The following is a 22069-nucleotide window of genomic DNA, read 5'->3' as shown; positions in this document are numbered from 1 at the left end:
GTGCCCAATTGAGAATCACTGTATGATGATGAGAATAAGTCATATGAAGATTATGGAATCAGAATAAACATTAGGCATATAGGATAACATTTCTATTAAATGCAATAGCTTTTCTTTCAAGCTTGACCTTTATTCTCCTGTATTTACTTCTATATCCATACTAGAAGCCCTGCGCACGAATCTGTGCGCCAGTAGCTCTCTGTGGGGCCTGGCCACTCCACGCCCACTGCCCAGAGGCTCTCTGCAGCCCAGAGGCCCATCCATGGCCAGGTGCAGAATGCTTGCCTCGTCGCCACGGCGATGAAGCAAGCATTCCGCCAGGTCTCTCACGCCCCCTCCCCCCCCAGGACTGGGGCACTCCGGTGGGGCTGAGAGGACTGGGCACCGCCATCTTGTGGCTATGAGCGCTGCCATCTTTGTGATGGAGTGATGGTTAATTTGCATACTACCCTTTTATTAGATAGGATACTAAGTAACTAGGACTAGTAACAAACCATCATTAACTCTTCTCTCTTGTATCCAATTTTTCACTTCTGCCTCCTAAAAATCTTTCTTGTCCTTACATCTCTTAAATTAAAATTTTTTCTTAGCTCTTATCTAGAGCAGTTTCATGATCTGGTTACTTAGCATCCCCTGTCATTCTTCCCTCTACACTTAAACCAGAGACAGTGATGGGCAGTCTTTTGAGCTTGGTGTGTCAAACTTCGCCAAAAAACTGAGCATAACTCGGGTAGTGTGTCACTTTGAGGAAAAAACATTATTTCGCAAATGTTTCATCCTCAGGAGCAGCAAATGTTTCATCCTCGGCATGCGGCCGCCTCAGTGGCCGCGTGTCATCAGAAATGGCTACGTGTGTCAGTGCTGACATGCGTGTCATAGGTTCGCCATCACTGACCAGAGAAGTAAGTAAAAAAAAAAAAAAGAAAATCTACTCAAGTCATCTCCCTGCCTAATCCTTCAGTGGTTTCTCATTACCTATCGATAAAGACATTTCTTTACATGACACTCAAGGCTCTCCATGACCTGGCACCTGCCTGCCTCATCCCCTGCTGGCTTTTCTTAATGTACATCCACTGTCAACCACTCACAGTTGGCCAAAGATGTGCTCTTTCATACTTCTGTACCTTTGCATTATTTTCCTGTTTGCCTAGAATGGCTTTACTTCCTTGTCTTGGAGGTGATATGGTATATAATTAAAAACAGACTGGAACCAGTCTGCCTAGGTTAAAATCCCAGCTCTGCCATTACTACTGGTGTGATGGACAAGTTATTTAACCTCTGTGTTTTTCCTCGTTTATAAAATGGGATTAATAATAAAACCTATTTTATGTTAGTTATGAAGTTGGAGTGACTCAATATACAGAGTGGGGTAAAAGTAGGTTTATAGTTGTTTGTATGGAAAATAATATAATAAGTAATAATACAAGAATGAACTCTGTGTTTTGTGTACTCACAACTATAAACCTACTTTTGCCCCACTCCATATATAAAGTGCTTAGAACAGCGCCCGGCACATTCAAAGTACTATGCAAGTGTTTGCTATTCTCTTCTACTTTATGAAATCTTATCTGTTCCCCATGACTTACTTTAAGAGTCTCCTGTACTATGAGACCTTTCCTGACCACCTTTGTGTCTCCCAGATACAGAGCCAATCTGATGGCTCTCTTCTTGTTGACCTTAAAAATAAAACAGCCAGTTATTTTTACCAGCAAAAATGGGTTTATTTGGGAATGGCAGAGAATTGAAATTCAACACAAACATGCTATTGCAAAAACTATAGGCAAGTCCAGCAAACAAAGGAAAGGAAACTTTATAGAAAAAACAACAACAGGAATTTAGGAGGGAGTGGTACTTTGATGATAAGTCCATTGGAGGAAAGAGAGAGTTCAGAGTGGTGATGGCTTCTAATTGGCCAAGTTTTGAGGGTTCCTATTGGTTAGGCTTGTTGCCGGGCGAAACAGAAAATCTTCCTCCTAGTAAAGTAGGAACATTTTTTGTTGGGAATGCAAGATATGGTCCCTTCCTATTGGGGTCTAATCATAGTACACGACAGCTCCTTCTGGCCTCCCAACTCCATTTTAAATGAGGTCTCCTTTATTCAGTTTTACATCCCTGTATCTTAAACATGCGCTATCATTGCACTTGATTTGCTTAATTGTAAATGTTTCTTTACATTCCTGTGCCCTGCTACACTCTAAGCTTCTTGAAAGAGTATGTCTTATTGATTTTGTGTCCCTTGTGCCTGGCACAGGGTTTGGCATATAGAAATCTACAATACATTTTTGTGAATGGCCAAATGAACTAAAACTCCAAAAGCCTTGCCATGGCATATGTTACCCTTTCTGTTCTGACCCAGTGAGCCTTGTCCTCTCATCCCTTGTAGCTCTCTATTCACAGGAGTACTTTCCAGCCACAACCCATTTCTTGCTATTCTCTGTATAAGCTATTCTTTTTTATGTCTCCAGGGCTTTGGATAATGTTGGTCCCTTTTCATAGAAAGCGTTTCTCTCTTTTTACAGATTGAACCCCTACTCATTTGTCATCCCACTCAAATGCAACTTTCCCTCTGAATTCTAGATTATAAATTTTATGAGTACAGGGACCTTGGGTATTTTATTTACCTTTGTATTCTTGGACCTGTCACAGTGCTTGGCACATATTAAGAAGTCAATAAATATTAGTTAAATAAGTGAATTTTGAAATGCTTTCTAGGTCTTTTGGGGGAGTTAATCCTTCCCTCTTCAATACTCTCTTGGCACTTGGCTCACATATCTGATGTAGCACTTATCTCACTATATTATAACTATCTGATTACCTGAAGTTTTCCCCAGTCTACTATGAACTCCTAAGGATGAGGACCATAGTGTCTTATGTTCTAATTCTGCTCCAAGACCTAACATAGTGCCTGCTACTCTTGTATCATAAATTATCGAATGAGATAAAAGATGCCTTAATGAGCCAATTAATTAGGAGTCATTTATTCGCGCGAGGGCCAGGGGGTGTTGTCTTTTCCAAATCTCTGAGCGCCCCATACAGGAAGTTTTTCCATATTTATACTTTTTTTAAAATATATTTTATTGATTTTTTACAGAGAGGAAGGGAGAGGGACAGAAAGCTAGAAACATCGATGAGAGAGAAACATTGACCAGCTGCCTCCTGCACACCCCCCACCGGGAATATGCCCCCAACCAAGGTACATGCCCTTGACCGGAATTGAACCTGGGACCCTTCAGTCCACAGGCCGACGCTCTATCCACTGAGCCAAACCGGTTTTGGCCATATTTATACTTTTTGAGCCTCTGTGTGAGTTATTGTTACAGACAGTTGTAACCTTGAATACATAATGAGTTTGTGCTTGGCATAACAATATGGGAATTGTTATCAGTATTAATTTATTTTAGTCTATTACATTGGATGGCTAGCTTGCAAGGTCAGACAGTTAAGTTTATCTTTTTCTATTATTTGAAGTAAAACAAAGTCATTTTATAGAATAAGAGACTGTCTTAAAGTGACAGAGTTTACAATGACAAGAGTTTACAGTGACAGAGTTTACAGGACTAGGGACTATCTAACAATAGCAGAGAATTCAAACAGCAGTTTTTTACAAGATGGAGGTTACTGTGCTTCACTACATTGTCGGTAAAAATAAGAATCATCTTTATTTGGAAATGCCCTTGCATGATCTGGATATTAAACTATTTTATAAATACTACTAGAGGCCCAGTGCACGAAATTTGTGCACGGCGGGGGGTTGTCCCTCAGCCCAACCTGTACCCTCTCCAATCTGGGACCCCTCAAGGGATGTCCGACTGCCCGTTTAGGCCCGATCCCAGTGGGATCATCGGACATCCCTCTCACAATCCAGGACTGCTGGCTCTCAACTGCTTGCCTGCCTGCCTTCCTGATTGCCCCTAACCGCTTCTGCCTGCCAGCCTGATCACCCCCTAACCACTCCGCTGCCAGCCTGTTTGCCCCCAACTTCCCTCCTCTGCAGGCCTGGTCACTCCTAACTGCTCTCTCCTGCAGGGTTGATCACCTCCAACTGCCCTCCCTTGCAGGCCTGGTCCCTCTCAACTGCCCTCCCTTGCAGGCCTGGTCCTTCTCAACTGCCCTCCCTTGCAGGCCGGGTGCCTCCCAACTGCCCTCTCCTGCTGGCCATCTTGTGGTGGCTATCTTGTGTCCACATGGGGGCAGGATCTTTGACCACATGGGGGCAGCTATATTGTGTGTTGCAGTGATGATCAATCTGCATATTACTCTTTTATTAGGATAGAGGCCTGGTACAGGGGTGGGGGCCAGCTGGTTTCCCCTGAAGGGTGTCCCTGATCAGGGTGGGCTTCCCTTGGGGCGTGGGGCGGCCTGAGCGAGGGGCCTGTGGTGGTTTGCAGGCCGGCCACGACCCCTGGCAACCCAAGCAGAGGCCCTGGTATCTGGAATTTATTTTCCTTCTACAATTGAAACTTTGTAGCCTGGAGCGGAGCCAAGCCTGGGGCTCCCTCCGAGGCCGGCAACCATTTGTGTTGGGGTTATAATTGAAACTTTGTAGCCTTAAGCGGGTGGGCCCGGCCAGGGTGTGCGGAAAGCTTTGCTTCCCCTGTTGCCAGGAGCAACCCTGGCCTGCTCTCTCAAGCTCCATTCTGCTGCCATTTCTGTTTGAATTTGTTTACCTTCTATAATTGAAACTTTGTAGCTTGAGTGGAGGCGTAGGCCTGGCAAGGGCAGGCAGGAAGCTTGGCTTCCTCTGTTACCTAGGAAACCTTGCTCTCTGTGGCTGTAGCCATCTTGGTTGGGTTAATTTGCATACTCGCTCTGATTGGATGGTGGGCGTGTCTTGTGGGTGTGTCGGAGGTATGGTCAATTTGCATATTTGTCTATTATTAGGTAGGATTGTGAAACTAGGGGCCCAGTGCACGAATTCATGTACCTTGAAAGGAACTGTGGGCCACAAGGCTGCGGTGGGCACAGGGGTGGGTCTTGGCCCATCCTCTGCGTCCCTGCCTGGCCCCTCCTGCCATGGCCCCACTCCCCTGTCTGCCAACAGTCCCACTCCCGCTGCTGCCGCTCCCATATGCTGTCGGTGCCGGCCCCACTCACACCCAATGATGGCGTGGAGCGATTAGGGCCAGCATCAGCAGCAGGTGTGAGTGGAGCCAGCACTGTCAGTGGGTGCAAGTGGCAGCTCCAGCACTGGCTGTGGGTGCAAGTGGCAGCTGCTGTCCCCGATCACCCCTCAGGAGCAGGGAGAGGTGGAGAAGCCCTGAGGGGCAATTTGGGCCAGCAGCCGCAGCTCGTACCCGCTGACAGCGCTGAGCGATTGGGGCCGGTGCCAGGCGCTGGCAGCGGGTGTGAGCATGGCTCCGGCGACAGCAGTGCGTGCGAGCGGGGCCGGCGCTAGCAGCAGATGTGAGCACCCGGTGGGACAGTGGCCCGCACGGGAGGAAAGAATTTTCAGTAACCACCAGAGGCTCGCCTCGATGACAGTGACCGGTGCCCCACCTTGGTCTGGCGCCCCCACTCACCTGCTCCATTATCCCGCCGAGGCCGATGCCCGCCATGTTCCGTGCTCTGCTGCCTGCTGCTGACGCCCACCATGTTTCGCGTGCGCCCCCTGGTGGTCAGTGCACGTCTTTGTGACTGGTTGTTCGGTTGTTCTGCCATTCGGTCTATTTGCATATTAGGGTTTTATATGTAGAGATAAATTTATGCCCAGCACTATGCTAAGGTACTCTAGGAACCATAAGGGAAATTTAAGGTCAAAGTATGAATCTTCATGGGACTTCCTATTAGAGCATCATAGCAAAAGAAATTATTAAGTAATGATACAAAATCATATGTGATCCATTACAAACTGTTTTTTGGACAAAAATGGTTAAGAGTTAAGAGAGGAGAGAGCTCAGTGTCTCTTTTACTGGTCAGAGCACCCAAAGGGATGGAAAGATTTGGCTAGGTAGAGGGAAGTAGTGACAGATAGCCATTCAGTAAGTGGTACTTGCTGTTCTCTTTCCTTTGTGCACACACACACGCCTACTTTCATGTGTACACAATGACAAATTAAAATCAAGTTGAGTTAAATGTGAGTTCTAGAGAGTTAGATAGGTCTACTCTCTGCCAAATGACTTCGTCCTACACACTAGCATCACAGTTTAATGCCAAGAATCTGCTGAATGTTCAAGCCTCATTTTCCTCATCAGTAACATCAGAAATAATATCTAACCTGCAGTGTTGTTATAAGGTCTAAATAAATAAGTGCATGTTGGAAGGGTTAAGCATTGTGCCTAGAATGTAATAAAAACAGATAGTTTCCTCTTTTCATGTACAGAAAAGGAGAAGCTTGTGTAGTAAAACTAGAACTAGAGCTGAGAATTATGATGGGGGTGATAATAGTAGTAATGAGTACTACTAACATCTATTGAGCCATTTCTATGGGCCAGGCATTGTGTTAAGTGCTTTCCATAGTAACTCTTTAAATTATGTGAAATGGATGATTTAATCCTCGCCCGAAGATATGTTTCATTGATTTTTAGAGAGAGAGGAAGAGAGAGAAAGAGAGAGAGAGAAAAGAAACATCAATGTGAGAAAGAAACATTGATTGGTTGCTTTCCATGCCCATCCCAACCAGGGATCAAAACTGCAACCTAGATATGTTCCTGACCAGGAATTATAACCCACCATCTTTTGGTGTGTGGGACAATGCTCCAACTAATAGAGCCCACCCGGCCAGAGCTATCATTTATATTTTACAGTTGAAGTATATAAGGCAGAGAGATTAAATAGTTTGCTCAAGGTCAGAGACCTGGGATTTGAACTAGACAATCTGATTCTACAGTCTGCCCCCTATAGGGTGAACTATTTAAAAAAAGTGGAGGTTTCAGAATGCCATGCAAAGGAAGTATAAAAATCTTAGAATATTAGGACCATTGTACTTCTGTTATCAGTGTGGTACAAGTAATTTTGCCATAGCCTTATCGCATTCAATGGCAGTGATACTCAGTAGAGCTCATGTAGTGTACATTTGAATGGTAAAGGTTAATTTGGATAATCTCCTCTTACTCCCTTAAGGGAAAGTAATTTCTTCTGTTGGTTGCAATAGGAGATTTTTTTTTTATTACTAAAAGATTTTAGAACATGCTAATCCTTTTAGGGTCAGCACTTAAGAATGCTCTATAAACCTTTCTTCCCTTTGTAGAATTGACTAGCCAATATGTGTCCCTTGCCCCCACCAGTGGAATGGTGCTCATGTTATTGCTTATGAGAGAGTCATTGTCCCTAATTGGTTTTGTCAACTTGATAATTCAGCCATCCACAACTGTAAGACCAGGTGGTATTTTGGAGAACACCTCTTCTTTCTGGCAATAACCATTCCACTACTAATTGTAGCTACCCCATTGGTATTTCTTGTTCACTTCCCTTGTTCCTCCCCATAATTCTGATACAAATTTGAAATATATGTGTTGGGGTCCACATTTGGATGGAAATAAGGAAGCATTCTTTGATGTTTATGGAATTCTTCTGCTCTAGAACTGACTGCTATACTTTCTATTTCTGCCCTAAATTTCAGATCTGAAAACAATATTGTACTTAGTCTTTGAGGGTAGAAATGTTTTTGTTCAGTTACACTTACTGTGCACTGGGCATAGAGAGACAAATGAATTGTTCCAGCCTTCAAGTTGTTCATAGTCCAGTGGGGAAGACAGCCTTCTAGACAAATATATGCAGAAATCAGAGATATAGTAATAGAAGTCTGTACAGATTGTAAAGGGACCCAAAAAGGAATATGGTCAAATGTGTTTGGAGAGAGGCAAGGATGGCTTCATAGAGGAGGTGATGCTTGAAGAGAGTCTTAAAAAATAAATAGGCAAAGAAAGAACATCCCAGGCAGAGAGTGTGAAATACTGTGATTCATTTAGGCAGCTTTAACTAGGTTGATGCATCTGGAACAAATGATGAAGCTGTTAGGATGTCAGGAGCCAAGTCATGTAAGGCCTTTTATGCCATGCTAAAGAGTTTGGGCTTCTAGTTCCATATGCTGGAATGAGCTGAGTGGAACCCTGAACTTCATTCTAACCATGTAGAAAGTCTCCAGTACAGCTCTGCCAGTGTGGCTCAGTGGTTGAGTGTCAACCCATGAACAAAAAGGTCATGGTTCCATTCCCAGTCAGGGCCCATGCCCGGGTTGTGGGCTCTGTCCCCAGTAGGGGCTGTGCAAGAGGCAGCCAATCAGTGATTCTCTCTTAGCATTGATATTTCTCTCCCTCTCCCTTCCTCTCTCTGAAATCAATAAAAACATATATATATTTTAAAAAGTCTCTAATACTGAGGTGAATTTGAAAGCAAGAAGGAGAAATCCTCAGGTGCCAGGAAGAAAGAAGAAATCCAAACCCAGAGCTGAAGTTGAATAGTTCTATTGAAACCAGATGTAATGCTTAGGGGCTAGGGTTTTAGGGTCAGTACAGGGATTGCACATAAATCCTCAGGTTAATAACCCCCATATGAAGCTGAAAGCCAAAACAAGACTACCATGTTTGAGAAAAATGAACTAGAAGAATTTCATTAGTCTAAGGAAACAGCATGAAGATTGTGGTCTTCTCAGGGTTTGGGGTGAAAAAAGAGTTAACTATAATAATGTAGAACTCCATACTTATTACTATGCATGGAAATATACATCTATATTTACATTTATACACAAATTCACATATATATCCTATATAATAAAAGGCTAATATGCAAATTGACCAAACAGCAGAACAACTGGTTGCTCTGACGTGCACTGACCACCAGGGGGCACACACTCAACGCAGGAGCTGCCCCCTGGTGGTCAGTGTGCTCCCACAGGGGGAGCGCCACTCAGCCAGAAGCCAGGCTCACAGCTGGTGAGCACAGCTGCGGTGGTGGGAGCCTGTCCTGCCTCCGCGGCAGCGCTAAGGATGTCTGACTGCTGGCTTAATGGGGAGTGGGCCTAAGCCATCAGTTGGACATCCCCCAAGGGCTCCCAGACTGCAAGAGGGTGCAGGCTGGGCTCTGAGGGACTCCCCCCCACACACACCCCTCCCCCCGAGTACACAAATTTCATGCACTGAACCTCTAAAAAATATATATATATATATATGTATATATATATATATATATATATTCATAGTTTAAATCACACTATCTGTAATCATGAAAATTAATTAGGGGAGTAGATTTTAAAACTTTTAAGGCATTTGTATATACTAGTAACAATAATGGAATACTCTCCAATACTATTAAAGTATATTATCTGGCTTTATATATATCAATATGAATAAATAAAGAATATATATTGAGTGAAAAAGCAAGGTGTGGAATGATATATTTATACCTTCTTTTTTGTTTTTTTAAGTATATTTTATTGATTTTTTACAGAGAGGAAGGGAGAGAAAGAGAGTTAGAAACCGATGAGAGAGAAACATCGATCAGCTGCCTCCTGCACACCTCCTACTGGGGATGTGCCCGCAACCAAGGTACGTGCCCCTGACCGGAATTGAACCTGGGACCCTTCAGTCTGCAGGCCGACGTTCCATCCACTGAGCCAAACCGGCTAAGGCTATACCTTCTTTTTATTGAGACTATCCCAGAGCACTAAAACCTGATTGGCATAACAACAGAAAGTAAGGCTTTTTCTGCCCTTATCTCTCCTTTTCCTAGCTTCAAACCTGGAAGGGTTAGAGACCAAAGCAAAGAAGCAGATAGGGTAGGAGGAAGAACAAAGATGGGGACGTCGAAGAGTCAGACATGTCCTCCTCCAACCACTGCCAGCTAGGCTGAAAGCAGACCCCAACCAGGGGAGGGAGCTGAGACTTTTTTGCTGTTGTTGCTTTTATATATTTATATATATACTAGAGGCCCGGTGCGCGAAATTCATGCACGAGGGTGGGGGAGTGGTCCCTCAGCCCAACTTGCACCCTCTCCAATCTGGGACCCCTCGAGGGATGTCCAACTGCCCGTTTAGGCCCGATCCCACCAGACATCCCTCTGACAATCCAGGACTGCTGGCTGCCAACTGCTTGCCTGCCTGCCTTACTGATTTCCCCTAACCGCTTCTGCCTGCCATCCTGATCACCCCCTAACCACTCCCATGCCAGCCTGATTGATGTCTAACTGCTCCACTGCCAGCCTGTTTGCCCCCAACTTCCCTCCTCTGCCGGCCTGGTCACCCCTAACTGCCCTCCTCTGCAGGGTTGATCGCCTCCAACTGCCCTCCCTTGCAGGCCTGGTCCCTCTCAACTGCCCTTTCTTGCAGGCCTGCTCCGTCCCAACTACCCTCCTCTGCTGGCCATCTTGTGGTGGCCATCTTGTGTCCACGGGGGCAGAATCTTTGACCACATAAGGGCAGCTATCTTGATCTTGTGTGTTGGAGTGATGGTCAATCTGCATATTACTCTTTTATTAGATAGGATAGAGGCCTGGTGCATGGCTGGTTTGCCCTGAAGGGTGTCCTGGATCAGGGTGGGGTTCCCTTGGGGCGTGGAGAGGCCTGGTCGAGGGGCCTGTGGTGGTTTGCAGGCCAGCCACGTCCCTGGTGACCCAATCAGAGGCCCTGGTATCTGGAATTTATTTACCTTCTACAATTGAAACTTTGTAGCCTGGAGTGGAGCCAAGCCTCCTGCTCGATCCGATCTGAGGCTGCCCCCATTTCTGTTTGGATTTGTTTACCTTCTATAATTGAAACTTTGTATCCTTGAGTGGAAGCATGGGCCCGCCAGAGTGTGTGGAAAGCTTGGCTTCCTCTGTTGCCGGGGAAACCCAAGCCTCCCTTCTGGTAGCCATCTTGGTTGGGGTTAATTTGCATACTCACCCTGATTAGCTGGTGGGCATGGCTTATGTAGCGGAGTGATGGTTAATTTGCATATTACTCTTTTATTAGAGAGGATACTTTAAATTGATTTCAGAGAGGAAGGGAGAGGGGGAGAGAAACATCAATGATGAAAGAGAATCATTGATCGGCTTCCTCCCACATGCCCCCTACTGGGGATTGAGCCCACAACCAGGCATATGCCCTGACCAGAATCCAACCGTGACCTCCTGGATCACAGGTGGACCCTCAACTACTGAGCCATAGCATCTGGGCTGTTGTTGCTTTTTATTTAACTACTAGAGACCCGGTGCATGAAATTCGTGCATTCAGGGAAGAGGGGTGGTGTCCCTCAGCCTGGCCTGTGCCCTCTCGCAGTCCAGGAGCCCTCGAGGGATGTCTGACAGACGGCTTAGGCCCGTTCCCTATGGGGAGTGAATCTAAGCCGGCAGTCAGATATCCTTAGCACTACCACAGAGGCAGGAGAGACTCCTGCCACCGCTTCTGCGCTCGCCAGCCGTGAGCCCGGCTTCTGGCTGAGCGGCGCTCCCCCTGGGGGAGTGCACTGACCACCAGGGGGCAGCTCCTGTGTTGAGTGTCTGCCCCCTGGTGGTCAGTGCATGTCATAGCGACCAGTTGTTCTGACGTTTGGTCGATTTGCATAGTAGCCTTTTATTATATAGGATGACATGCATATAGAAAAGTGGACAAATCATTAGTGTACCTCTTGACAGATTTTCACAAAGTGAACACACCTATGTCACCAGTATCCAGATCAAGAAACAGAACATTACCAGAATGCTGGAGCCCTCAATACTCTCTTTCATTCCTTAACTGGGCCCCCTCCCCAGTGTAACAACCATCGAGACAAAATTTAAAAAAAATTTATTGATTTCATAGAGAAAGGGAGATGGAGCAAGAGAGAGAGAAACATCAATGATGAGAGAGAATCATCATCTGGCTGGCTGCCTCCTGCACGCTCCTACTGGGGATCAAGCCTGCAACCCAAGCATGTGCCCTGACTTAGAATTGAACTGTGACCTCCTGATTCATAAGTCAATGTTCAACCACTGAGCCACACCAGCTGGGCAAGATTTTTTAATTATAAAAACAACTTTATTATTTTGTCTCTGTTTACTTTTAAAAAAAATTCTTTAGTTGAAATAATTTCAAAACTACAGAAAAGTTGCAACAGAACAAAGAACTTTCCTATCCCTTCAACCAGATTTCTTAATTGTTAAAATTTTATACTTAATGAAAGAATGGTAATGTTTTATTTATAAAAAATGGCAAAATGTTAACTTAAAAAAATATTTTTTTATTGATTTCAGAGAGGAAGGGAAGGGGGGAGAGAGATAGAAACATCAATGATGAGAGAGAATTATTGATTGTCTGCCTCCTGCAGACCCCCTACTGGGGATTGAGCCCATCCAGGCATTTGCCCTTGACCCAAACCAAACCTGGGACCCTTCAGTCCACAGGCTGGCGCTCTATCCACTGAGCCAAACCGGCTAGGGCTTAACTTTTTTATTATTAAATAGTGAATTACTCTACCTTTTTTTTTTTTAATGAATCTTTTATTGTTCAGATTACAATTGTTTCTCCTTTTTCCCCCCATATCTCCCCACCACCCAGTTCCCACCCCCCCTCTGCCCTTACCTCCCCCCTGCTGTCCTTATCCATAGGTGTATGATTTTTGTCTGAATTACTCTACCTTTCTATGTGTTTGAAGTTTTAAAAAATTCTTCAAACGAGACCGGTTTATTTAATCATCTAGGAAGCAGGGAGCTGTTGAAGTATGCTTTTATTGTTGAAATAAATATGTCTTTATGACTTTTCTGTTCTCTGTCCTCATCTATGAATTAAAACACTTAAGCTATAGGGTTGATTCACCTCAGCATCGTTTTTCTTTTCTTCTCATCCTTATTGCTTCTCACTGCTAAGTGCCCAGTGGTGTCTGACATGGTAAGATTAAAACTTGCACTTTTCCTAATAGATGTAACTCTCTTCCTGATTTGCAGTAAGCAGGACCTGCTTTTAAGCAATTACCCATCATTTGGGGCTTCACACACACTGTGCTTTGGTTCAGGTCATAATCAATAATTCATATGTCAATAGGAGCCCCATTAGCTCAGGTGAAGGCAGATGTCTTTATAATAAAAATGTTCCATTTTCCAAATGACTTTTCTTTTTCCCAGAGAGTTGTGGTTGTAGAAGACATAAAAAGATGGAAAACTATGTTGGAGCTTCCTAATCAAACCAAAGAGAATCTAGTTGAAACCTTACGAGAATTAAAGAAGAAAATACCCTCCAAGGAAGTGTTAAAATCAACAAGGATAGGTATGTTTCTTCTGACTGTTATGCCGAGTGCTTATATTTTGTCTCTTTCCTTCTTCCTTTCCTCCCTCCCTCACGCATTAAATTACCTGCCATCTCAGTGCTTCTCAAACTATCCATGATAAGGGACCATTGTTTTAAAAAGTTTCCATTGGTTGCAGACCAGTACTTTCATAATATATGATAAAAATTACCAGAAAAATAAAATTAAAATATGCAAAATACAAGCCCCATTTTTTTATTATTAGATTCAACAGATGTAGAATTACTCTTTAAATTGCTATGAAATTTTCTAAATGCTTCAGTTTTTGAGTTTATTGCCTAGACTGGTAACTGGCAGTGATCTATGGATGACATTTTGAGTGTGTTTGATGCTAGATATGCAAAAATGAATAAGACATGGTTCATGATCTCAAGAAATTTAGGGTTTGCTGGAGAAATAAGCATGTAGACAAATGTGAGCAGTAAGAAATTATAGGTTATAAATAAAAACAATAGAAATAATATTTGTGGTACCATTCTGATTTATACAAGGTATATGCTGGCATAAAGAACAGAGTACGTAGTCCTTTGCACCCGGGGAATTAGAAAAGGCTTCATAGAAGAAGTGACATTTCAGTTCAATCTTGAAAGAGACTTGGCTTTTCTGTCTTGAGTAGAAATAACTTGGAAGGCATGGTTTATAAAAACAAAATGATAGCATCCTTTGCTGCTACATCATTTGTTATGGCATTACAGATATTTAAAAGATGAGTCAGGGACCACGTTGAATTGCCATTTTAATATAGTACACAACTGTGAATAATCTGCAAGGGAGGACCAACATGTGTTCCTCAAGCTGCTCCTAACTCCCCAGGGAGTCCAGGGTAGTCATTCACAGCTGCTGTTCTTGCCCTCACTAGTGCAGCCATTGCCTTCTCTGCCTCCCCTTGACCTCTTGTTCATGAGAGGCAGGAGAGAGAGCAGCTTCACACTGGCGCTAACAGCTGGCAGGAGCTGTGTGAAATCCCCCAGAGAGCCCCCCAAGAGTCTTGAGAGTTGCACCCCTGTAATATAAACCAGAATCTGAGAAAATTAGATGCTTAAAGAACATAAAACCCTATCATTATAGCCAGGAAATGCTCCCATCTGCTGGTGGATTTTCTCTTTATAGGTTGTGGTCACTAGAGGGCAATAAGACCATTCATATGAGCAGGTAAGGTATTTCCACCAGTAGAGGGTCCTAGTGATTAATATTTTATGACCTGTATATATTTACATATATGTATATATGTTCATATTTAGGCACATGCCACAGTTACCATTTATGATCAGAGCTTAAATACCAACAAAATAGGCTGGAACTGTCCTACAAATATAGAACATGATAATTTTTAAAAAATCCTTTCTATTTCTTCTTTGAGTAAATTGTGAGTATGCTTTCAAGAATGGGTGTGTCTGATCAGAGATTTCAATTCGAAGATCATAATAAAACCACACAAGGGGCTTGACTAGAGAGGAGCTGGAAACCATCCAAGTTTTGAGTCTTGACCCTACCCAAGCCTTCCCTAAACCTGAAGTTGAATATAATATAGGGGTTTCTTGATTTTTTTGTAGTACAACAGTTGCTAAGCTGAAGATTCATTTGGATCATTGCCTGAGCATATTTACATTCTTCCACCTTTAGCCTCCTGCCTGTCTCTATCCTGTGGGCTATAAGAGACCAACATTTACTGAGTGCTTTCTTTGTGCTAGGAACTGTGTTGGTATAATAATGGAGACAGATATTGTCCATGCCACTTTGAAGCCTGAAGTCTAATGGAAGGACAGCCAATTTAACAAGACTTTGTCAGACAATGTGATGATTGCTCTAATGATCGGAAGAAGTTAGCTTAAGGAGTATATATATTTATTGAGCATAGAGGAGAAGATGTTGAAGAATGTGTCGGGCAGGGGCTGTACATGCGAGTTGCACACAGGGCTGAAGGTGGGAGAGAACAGAATGCATGGCAGAAACTAGAAGAAGTTTGGTGTGTTTGAAATGAAGCTGGAGAGATAGTCTGAACCAGATGGAGAAGGTCCTTTTGTAGACTGGCTACTACAACATGTATTTCTTTTTTCTTTTTTAAAATATATTTTTATTGATTTCAGAGGGGAAGGGAGACAGAGATAGAAACATCAATGATGAGAGAGAATCATTAATCGGCTGCCCCCTACTGGGAAATCGAGCCCATAACCTGGCAGGTGCCCTGACCAGTAATCAACCCATGACCTCCTGATTCATAGGTCAACACTCAACCAACTACTGAGCCACACTGGCTGGGCAACATGCATTTTTTATTTATCCTAGATATATTATACTTCTTAGACATGCAGATTTGTGTTCATTTGTAGAAATTTAACAGTCATTATCCCTTCAAAAGTATCTCTCACTCTTTATTTCTTTGTTCTGGGATTCTATAATTAGAAGTATGTTAGACCTTTTTATTTTCCATATCCCTTAGCTTGTTTGTCATTTTTTTTTTTTATCTCATCTCTCATAAAATTCTGGGCAGTTTCTTCAAATATATATCTTCCAAGTCACTAGTTTTCTTTCTAGCTGACTCTAATCTGCTGTTTAACCTATTCATTGAGTTCTTTATCTCAAAAACTATTTTTCATTTTTATAAGTTTCCTTTTCCCCCTAAATCTCTTTTAAATAATATTTGTACATTCTTATGGTTGTGCCTTTCATTTCTTTAAACACTTAATGTATAGTTCTTCTGTCTTTTTAATCTGACTCTTCCAATATTTGTGGTCCTTGGGGGTTTAAATCTGTTGTTTATTGTTTCTGCTGACTCTCATGGTGTTTGCCTTCCCATGTGTTTGTTGATTTTTAATTGTAAGTGCATTGTTTTCTTTCAATCTATGGGAATTTAGTGGGACTAAATTGGAGAAGCTTCCCTCTAGAGCAACTGTTGCCAACCGGTGGTCAGCAGACCACTGGTGGTCCATGAAGTCTGAAAGGTTGGCGACCGCTGGTTTAAGGAAACCTTTGGAGCAGCAGTTGCCAACCGGTGGTCCGCTGGTGGTATGTAAGGGCCAAAAGGTTGGCGACCACTGCTCTAGAGGGAATTAGCTTCCTTCTGTTTTTGTTTCTGCCAATAGTGAAGGGTCACTTCTGACCTGGAATACTTTAGCACACTTCTCAAGGATCCCAGCTCAGTTGAGAGTCCCAGGATTAGCTATCCCACTTCACCACTGGCCCAAAAGTAAGTATTTCAGCAGCATTGCTATTTACATCAGCCCTTAGTTTAGCCCTCCCACTCCCTGAGCCTACCCCTTTCACCTTTTCTTACTTTTTTGCAAGAGGGAATGAGGTAGTTTTTATCTAGAATCTAGTTTTACTGCAGTGAAAGGATAGCTTTTGTTCATTATGAAGCCTGAGACCCTAAAGATAGTAAGTGATTATTATTGGAGGATTTTGAATGGAGGAGTGACATAGTCATATTTGCATTTTAGAAAAAAAATATATCTGGTTGCCATGTGGAAAAGTATTGGAGAAAAGCAAACTTAGAGGCAGTTAAAACATCTGGTTGGGAAATTAGGGTGGGGTAGTAGTCGAGGGGATGGAGAGGTGTGGTTCGAATCAAGAGACACAAGTGGAATAAAATCCTGAAGGACGTAGAAATTGATTGGATGTTGGGAATGAAGATAAAGGAGTGAAGGCTGAAGCCTAGATTTCTGTTATGGCCAAGTAGATGGATGTCAGTACCACACATTAAGATAGGGAACAGTAGGTTTGGAGGTGGGGAGATTCATAAATTCGGTTTTAGACTTACTGTGTGTGACATACTGGTGACATCCAGAGGAAATGTTCAACAGAATGTTGGATGTACAAGGCTGAAGCTAAATAGAGACTAAGTATATACAGGGAGTTATCAGCAGCATATAGTTAGAAATTGAGGCAATCTATATATATATAAAACCCTAATATGCAAATAGACCGAACAAAGGAACAACCGAACAACCGGTTACTATGACGTGCGCTGACCACCAGGGGACGCACGCAGAACATGGCAAGTGTCAGCAGCAGGCGGCAGAGTGCGGAACATGGCGGGCATCGACCGCAGTGGGATGGTGGAGTAGGTGAGCGGGGGTGCCAGACCAAGGCACTGGTCACTGTCATCGGGGCGAGCCTCTGGTGGTTACTGAAAATTCTTTATTCCCACACACCACAGTCCTGCCCAACACTCGAACCTGCTGCCGGTGCCAGCCCCACTCGCAACTGCTGCCAGTGCCTGATACTGGCCATGACTGCTCGGCGCTGTCAGCGGGTGTGAGTGGTGGCTGCTGGCCCCAATCGCCCCTGAGGGTTTCTCTACCTCCCCCTGCTCTGTACTGTCAGCGGGTGCAAGCAGGGCTGGTGCCGTCAGCGCATTCAAGTGGCGGTGGCAGGAGAGGGGCTGCAGGCCGACAGGGGACTGGGGGCCGTGGAGGGAGGGGCCGAGCGGGGGGGGGGGGGGGCGCGGAGGATGGGCCAAGACCCACCCTGTGCCCACTGCAGCCTCGTGGCCCACAGTTCCTTTCAAGGTGCACGAATTCATGCACTGAGCCCCTAGTGGGGATATATAAGCTTGCCCAGGGAGTGTATTTAAGAAAAACATAGAGCTAAATCCAAAATCCTGAAGCACACCAGTATTTAAGAGACTTATAGAAGGAGACCAAGAAAGTGTGACAAGGGAAACGGGAGAGAATGTTATCATGAAATGGGAAGTTAGATTTTGTAATTAAAGTCATAAATGATTTTGGTAAGGTCAAAGGCAGGGTTTGGGGCAGAAGGTTGAGGAATGAGAGGAGGTAAGAAAATGAAACTGAAAATAAACAACTCTTTCAAGAAGTTTCATATTGAAAGGAAAAAGAGAGATGGCAATATCGGAAAGGGAATGTGGGGTTGAAGAAAGTTTTCATTTTTTAAATAGAGGAGAGTCTGACCTGTTAATTGACAGATTTGTAGAGTGACCTTATCCGGGAGAATGGACTGGGCTTACTAAGGATTGACTGTGGTGATGAAGAGGCCAAGATGTCTCTCTTACCATCTCTGCTGGTTCTTCCTGACTTCAGATAGTCTCAGATCTTTTCCTTTAATTGTCTTTGCCATTTCTTACAGACACCTTGTTTCTCTTCTTCCCTTTATAGCCAGATTCCTTTAAAAATGATTAATAATCTCAACTCCCATTTCTGTTCCTCTCATTCCTTCTTCATTCAACCCTTTCCATGCTGATTTCTCTCAAAACCACTATTAATCTCTCTCAAGACACGAGTGATTTCATTCTGTCCCAAGTCCAATAGTCTTGTCTCATTTCTCATCTTCCCAGAACCTTGACTTTTAGACCATTGATGGATCTTTTTTTCTGTCAACATAAATGATACTGGACATGTTGCCAATTCTTTATCTATTTTTTAAATGTTTATTTACTTCATATCCCTACCTGAGTTTGTAATTACTTATTTATTTTTTTATTTACTAAACAGGAACCCAAGGCAGCAGGACCGTGCAACACATTTTATTTAGTGATGCATTTCAAGCATTAGTGTGGCATATAGCAAGAGTTCAGGATATATTCATCAAATGAATGAAAATGACAAGGTCAAATAAGGTTTTCTCTATGACTTTTTCTAGCTTTTTCTCTTCCTGTTTCTTGCCGTCTCTCTTTCCTCAGTCCTTGTTCCCTGTTCCCTATCAGGGGTGCTTTTCCATAAAACTCCGACCTCAGTCTTGCTGCTGCTTTAGAGCGTAACTGAGGCCTCAATTCAAACAGCTCTTGGATATGTATCTCCCATCCTGGTCCATTTTTTAATATTAGATTTTTAGACATGTTCCAATTTATATTCCTACCATTTTTTAAAAATCTTACTAATTAAATAGGTTAAAATAGCATCTTGTTTTCATTTGCTGTAGAGAATGAGTTGTATTTATTGGCACTTTGTCTTTTTCTTTTTTTAAAATATATTTTATTGATTTTTTACAGAGAGGAAGAGAGAGGGATAGAGAGTTAGAAACATCGATGAGAGAGAAACATTGATCAGCTGCCTCCTGCACACCTCCTACTGGGGATGTGCCCACAACCAATGTTCGTGCCCTTGACCAGAATCGAACCTGAGACCCTTCAGTCTGCAGGCTGACGCTCTATCCACTGAGCCAAACCGGTTTCGGCGGCACTTTGTCTTTTTTGGTGAATTGTTTATGTTCTTTGTCCATTTACTGTTGAGATCTTATATTTTTCTATTTCTGAACTTTGTAAATGTCAATGTCATAATACTTTTAAATCCATTTAGCTACCTAAATATTTTAACGTGTTTATTGATTTCAGAGTGGAAGGGAGAGAGAGATAGAAACATCAATGATGAGAGAGAATCACTGATTGGCTGCCTCCTGTATGCCCCACACTGGGGATCAAGCCTACAACCTGGGCATGTGCCCTGACCGGGAATTGAACTGTAACCTCTTGGTTCATAGGTCGATGCTCAAACACTGAGTCATGTCAGCTGGGCCTAAAATTTTTTTAAATATGTTTTTATTGATTTCAGAGAGGAAGGGAGAGGGAGAGAGAGAGAAAAACATCAATGATGAGAGAGAATCATTGATCGGCTGCCTCCACGCCCCCTTCTGGGGATTGGGGATTGAACCCACAACCTGGACATGTGCCCTTGACTGGAATTAAACTCGGGACCCTTCAGTCTGCAGGCTGAATCTCTATTCACTGAGCTAAACTGGTTAGGGGGCTACCTAAATTTACAAAGAAGGAAACAGACCCAGAGAGATAAAGTGACTTATCCAGGGCCACATAGTGAGTTAGTACCAGAGATATAATGAGAGCCCTGTCTCTTCGGGCAATGTGCCCTGGACCCTAGCCATATGTGCCTTTATTTTATTGGATCATCTGTATGGGTTCGGCCATCTGCTCAAACTCACCTCTTTTAAACAGAATTTAGTGCCCTTTCTTTTGTACCGCAAATATAAGTTTTCTCCTAGTATTCCCATTTTAGTCAGTGTCCCTAGCATTTTGCTCTGACATTAACTCTCCAGGTAGAAATGTTCAGCAGGCAGTTGGAGATGTGGGACTGAAGTTCATATGAGAGATTTAGACTAAAAATACATATTTGGAAGTCATTTGCCTGGAAGCATTTGCTTAAAATCACCTAAGTGGATGAGTTCTCGGAGTAAAAGAAAAGATTAAAGGGCTGAAGGATAGAACTTGGAAGATCCATGGTGGGGAAGTGGGAGGAGGAAGAGGAGCCAGTGAAGAGCTGAGGGAGCAGAGAGAGAGAGGAAGAGTGCCAGGTCTTTTGTATTGTGACATGAAGGCCAAGGAGGAGAGTGTGTTAAGAGGCAAGGGAAATGAGTATCCTCACTGTTCTCACTGGGCAAAAGCCTTTGAACTTGGCACTTAATGGGGCCTCTATGACCGGATACTTTTACTTTAAAGGAGTCCAGTGGGTAAGAAGTATCGAGTAGATGGCTGATGAGGCCGTGGAGTTAGGCCTTGTACTCTCAACTTGGTGAACAAGCATGCTTCACTTTGCAATGCTGTGTGAATGAATATTCTGGGAAAAGTTTTATGTCAATCATATTTATCTGATTTCAGATAATTCTTCATTTATGATTGATTAACAACCAGAAAACCATACTTACTAAGTGCTTTCCCAACTAGGACCTCATTTTATCCACATACCAATTGTGGAAGGTAAATGTTGTTATTTTGTCCAAATGAGAGAACTAAGGCTTAGAGAATTTAAAGTAACTTACCCAGGTTAGAAAACCAAAGAATAAGTGACAAAGCTAAGATATTCTTATATCATGTCATGCTACCTCCTGAAACCTAAAAATGCACCTTTGTCCATGGCAAGCTTTTACTTGTCCTTCAAGATCCAGATGAAACAATCTATTTGAAGCTAAAAACGTTTGTTGGATGAACAAATTAGTGAGTGAGTGAGTGAGTGAATGGGTATGTGATTTGACTTATCCAAGGTCATAGGATAAGGTAGTGGCAAGGACCTTTCAAATGGCCTTCTGGTCTCAAGTTGTGCCATAGATTTCTATTTCTTCAGCAATCTTGAACTACTTATGGACTCCTGTATTCATTTTCTTTGAATAATGCTATAACAAATTACCACAAAATCAGTAGTTTAAAACAACACAGATTTATTATCTTATGGTTTTGTGGGTCAGAAGTTCAGTACGGTGCTCAGTTGTTAAAGCGTTGGCCTGCACAGTCAAGGGCACATACCTGAGTTGCAGGTTCGATTCTTAGCCCCCGTCAGGATGCATGTGGGAGGCAACCAATTGATGTGTCTCTCTCACATCAATGTTTTTCTCTTTGATTCTCGGTCAGGGCACATGCCCAGGTTGCAGGCTTGGTCCCCAATGGGGGCTGTGCAGGAAGCAGCCCATCAGTGATCTTTCTCTCTCATCGATGTTTCTATCCTTCTCCCTTCCTCTCTCTTTAAAAATCAATAATAAAAAAAAAAAGAATTTCAGTATGGGTCTCACACTTCATCTTTCTGACCCACCCTTCTGTCTCTTCTACCTTTAAGGAGTGTGATTAGATTGGGCCCACCAACAATCCATCCTATGCCAGGGTCCTTAATCTTAATCACATCTGCAAAGTCTCTTTTTCCATGTAAAGTAGCATATTCAAAGATTCTGAGGATTAGGACATGGCTCTCTTTGGGGATCATTATTTTGTCTGCCACAAGCCCTCAAATTATGCCATGCTATTTCAGGTTCTGCGATTTTGTTACCTATACTTCTTCTGTGAGTCTTGCCTCCTTGAGTCATTGTTAAGACTCAGGATGACAATTTGCCTCTTTCTTGGTATTTGCTGGCCCCTTTGCTAGTTCAATTGATTCTTCTGTCCTTTTGGCCCTCCCAGGGATTCCCCTTCAGTACTGTCTTAG

General features: G+C 43.2%; 1 protein-coding gene across 1 annotated transcript in view; it reads left to right on the top strand.

The window, feature by feature from the left end:
* TCEANC2 (transcription elongation factor A N-terminal and central domain containing 2) overlaps positions 1-22069 on the top strand; it is a 40981-nt gene that overhangs the window by 2674 nt on the left and 16238 nt on the right. Inside the window, exon 3 of the mRNA XM_008139277.3 lies at positions 13012-13153. Coding sequence (XP_008137499.1) covers positions 13012-13153 — 142 coding nt within the window. The remainder of the gene's footprint in view (positions 1-13011; positions 13154-22069) is intronic.

The sequence above is a fragment of the Eptesicus fuscus genome, chromosome 9 (genome assembly GCF_027574615.1).
Source record: "Eptesicus fuscus isolate TK198812 chromosome 9, DD_ASM_mEF_20220401, whole genome shotgun sequence".
Taxonomy (NCBI): Eukaryota; Metazoa; Chordata; class Mammalia; order Chiroptera; family Vespertilionidae; genus Eptesicus; species Eptesicus fuscus.
This window is presented reverse-complemented; position numbering and strand designations above follow the sequence as displayed.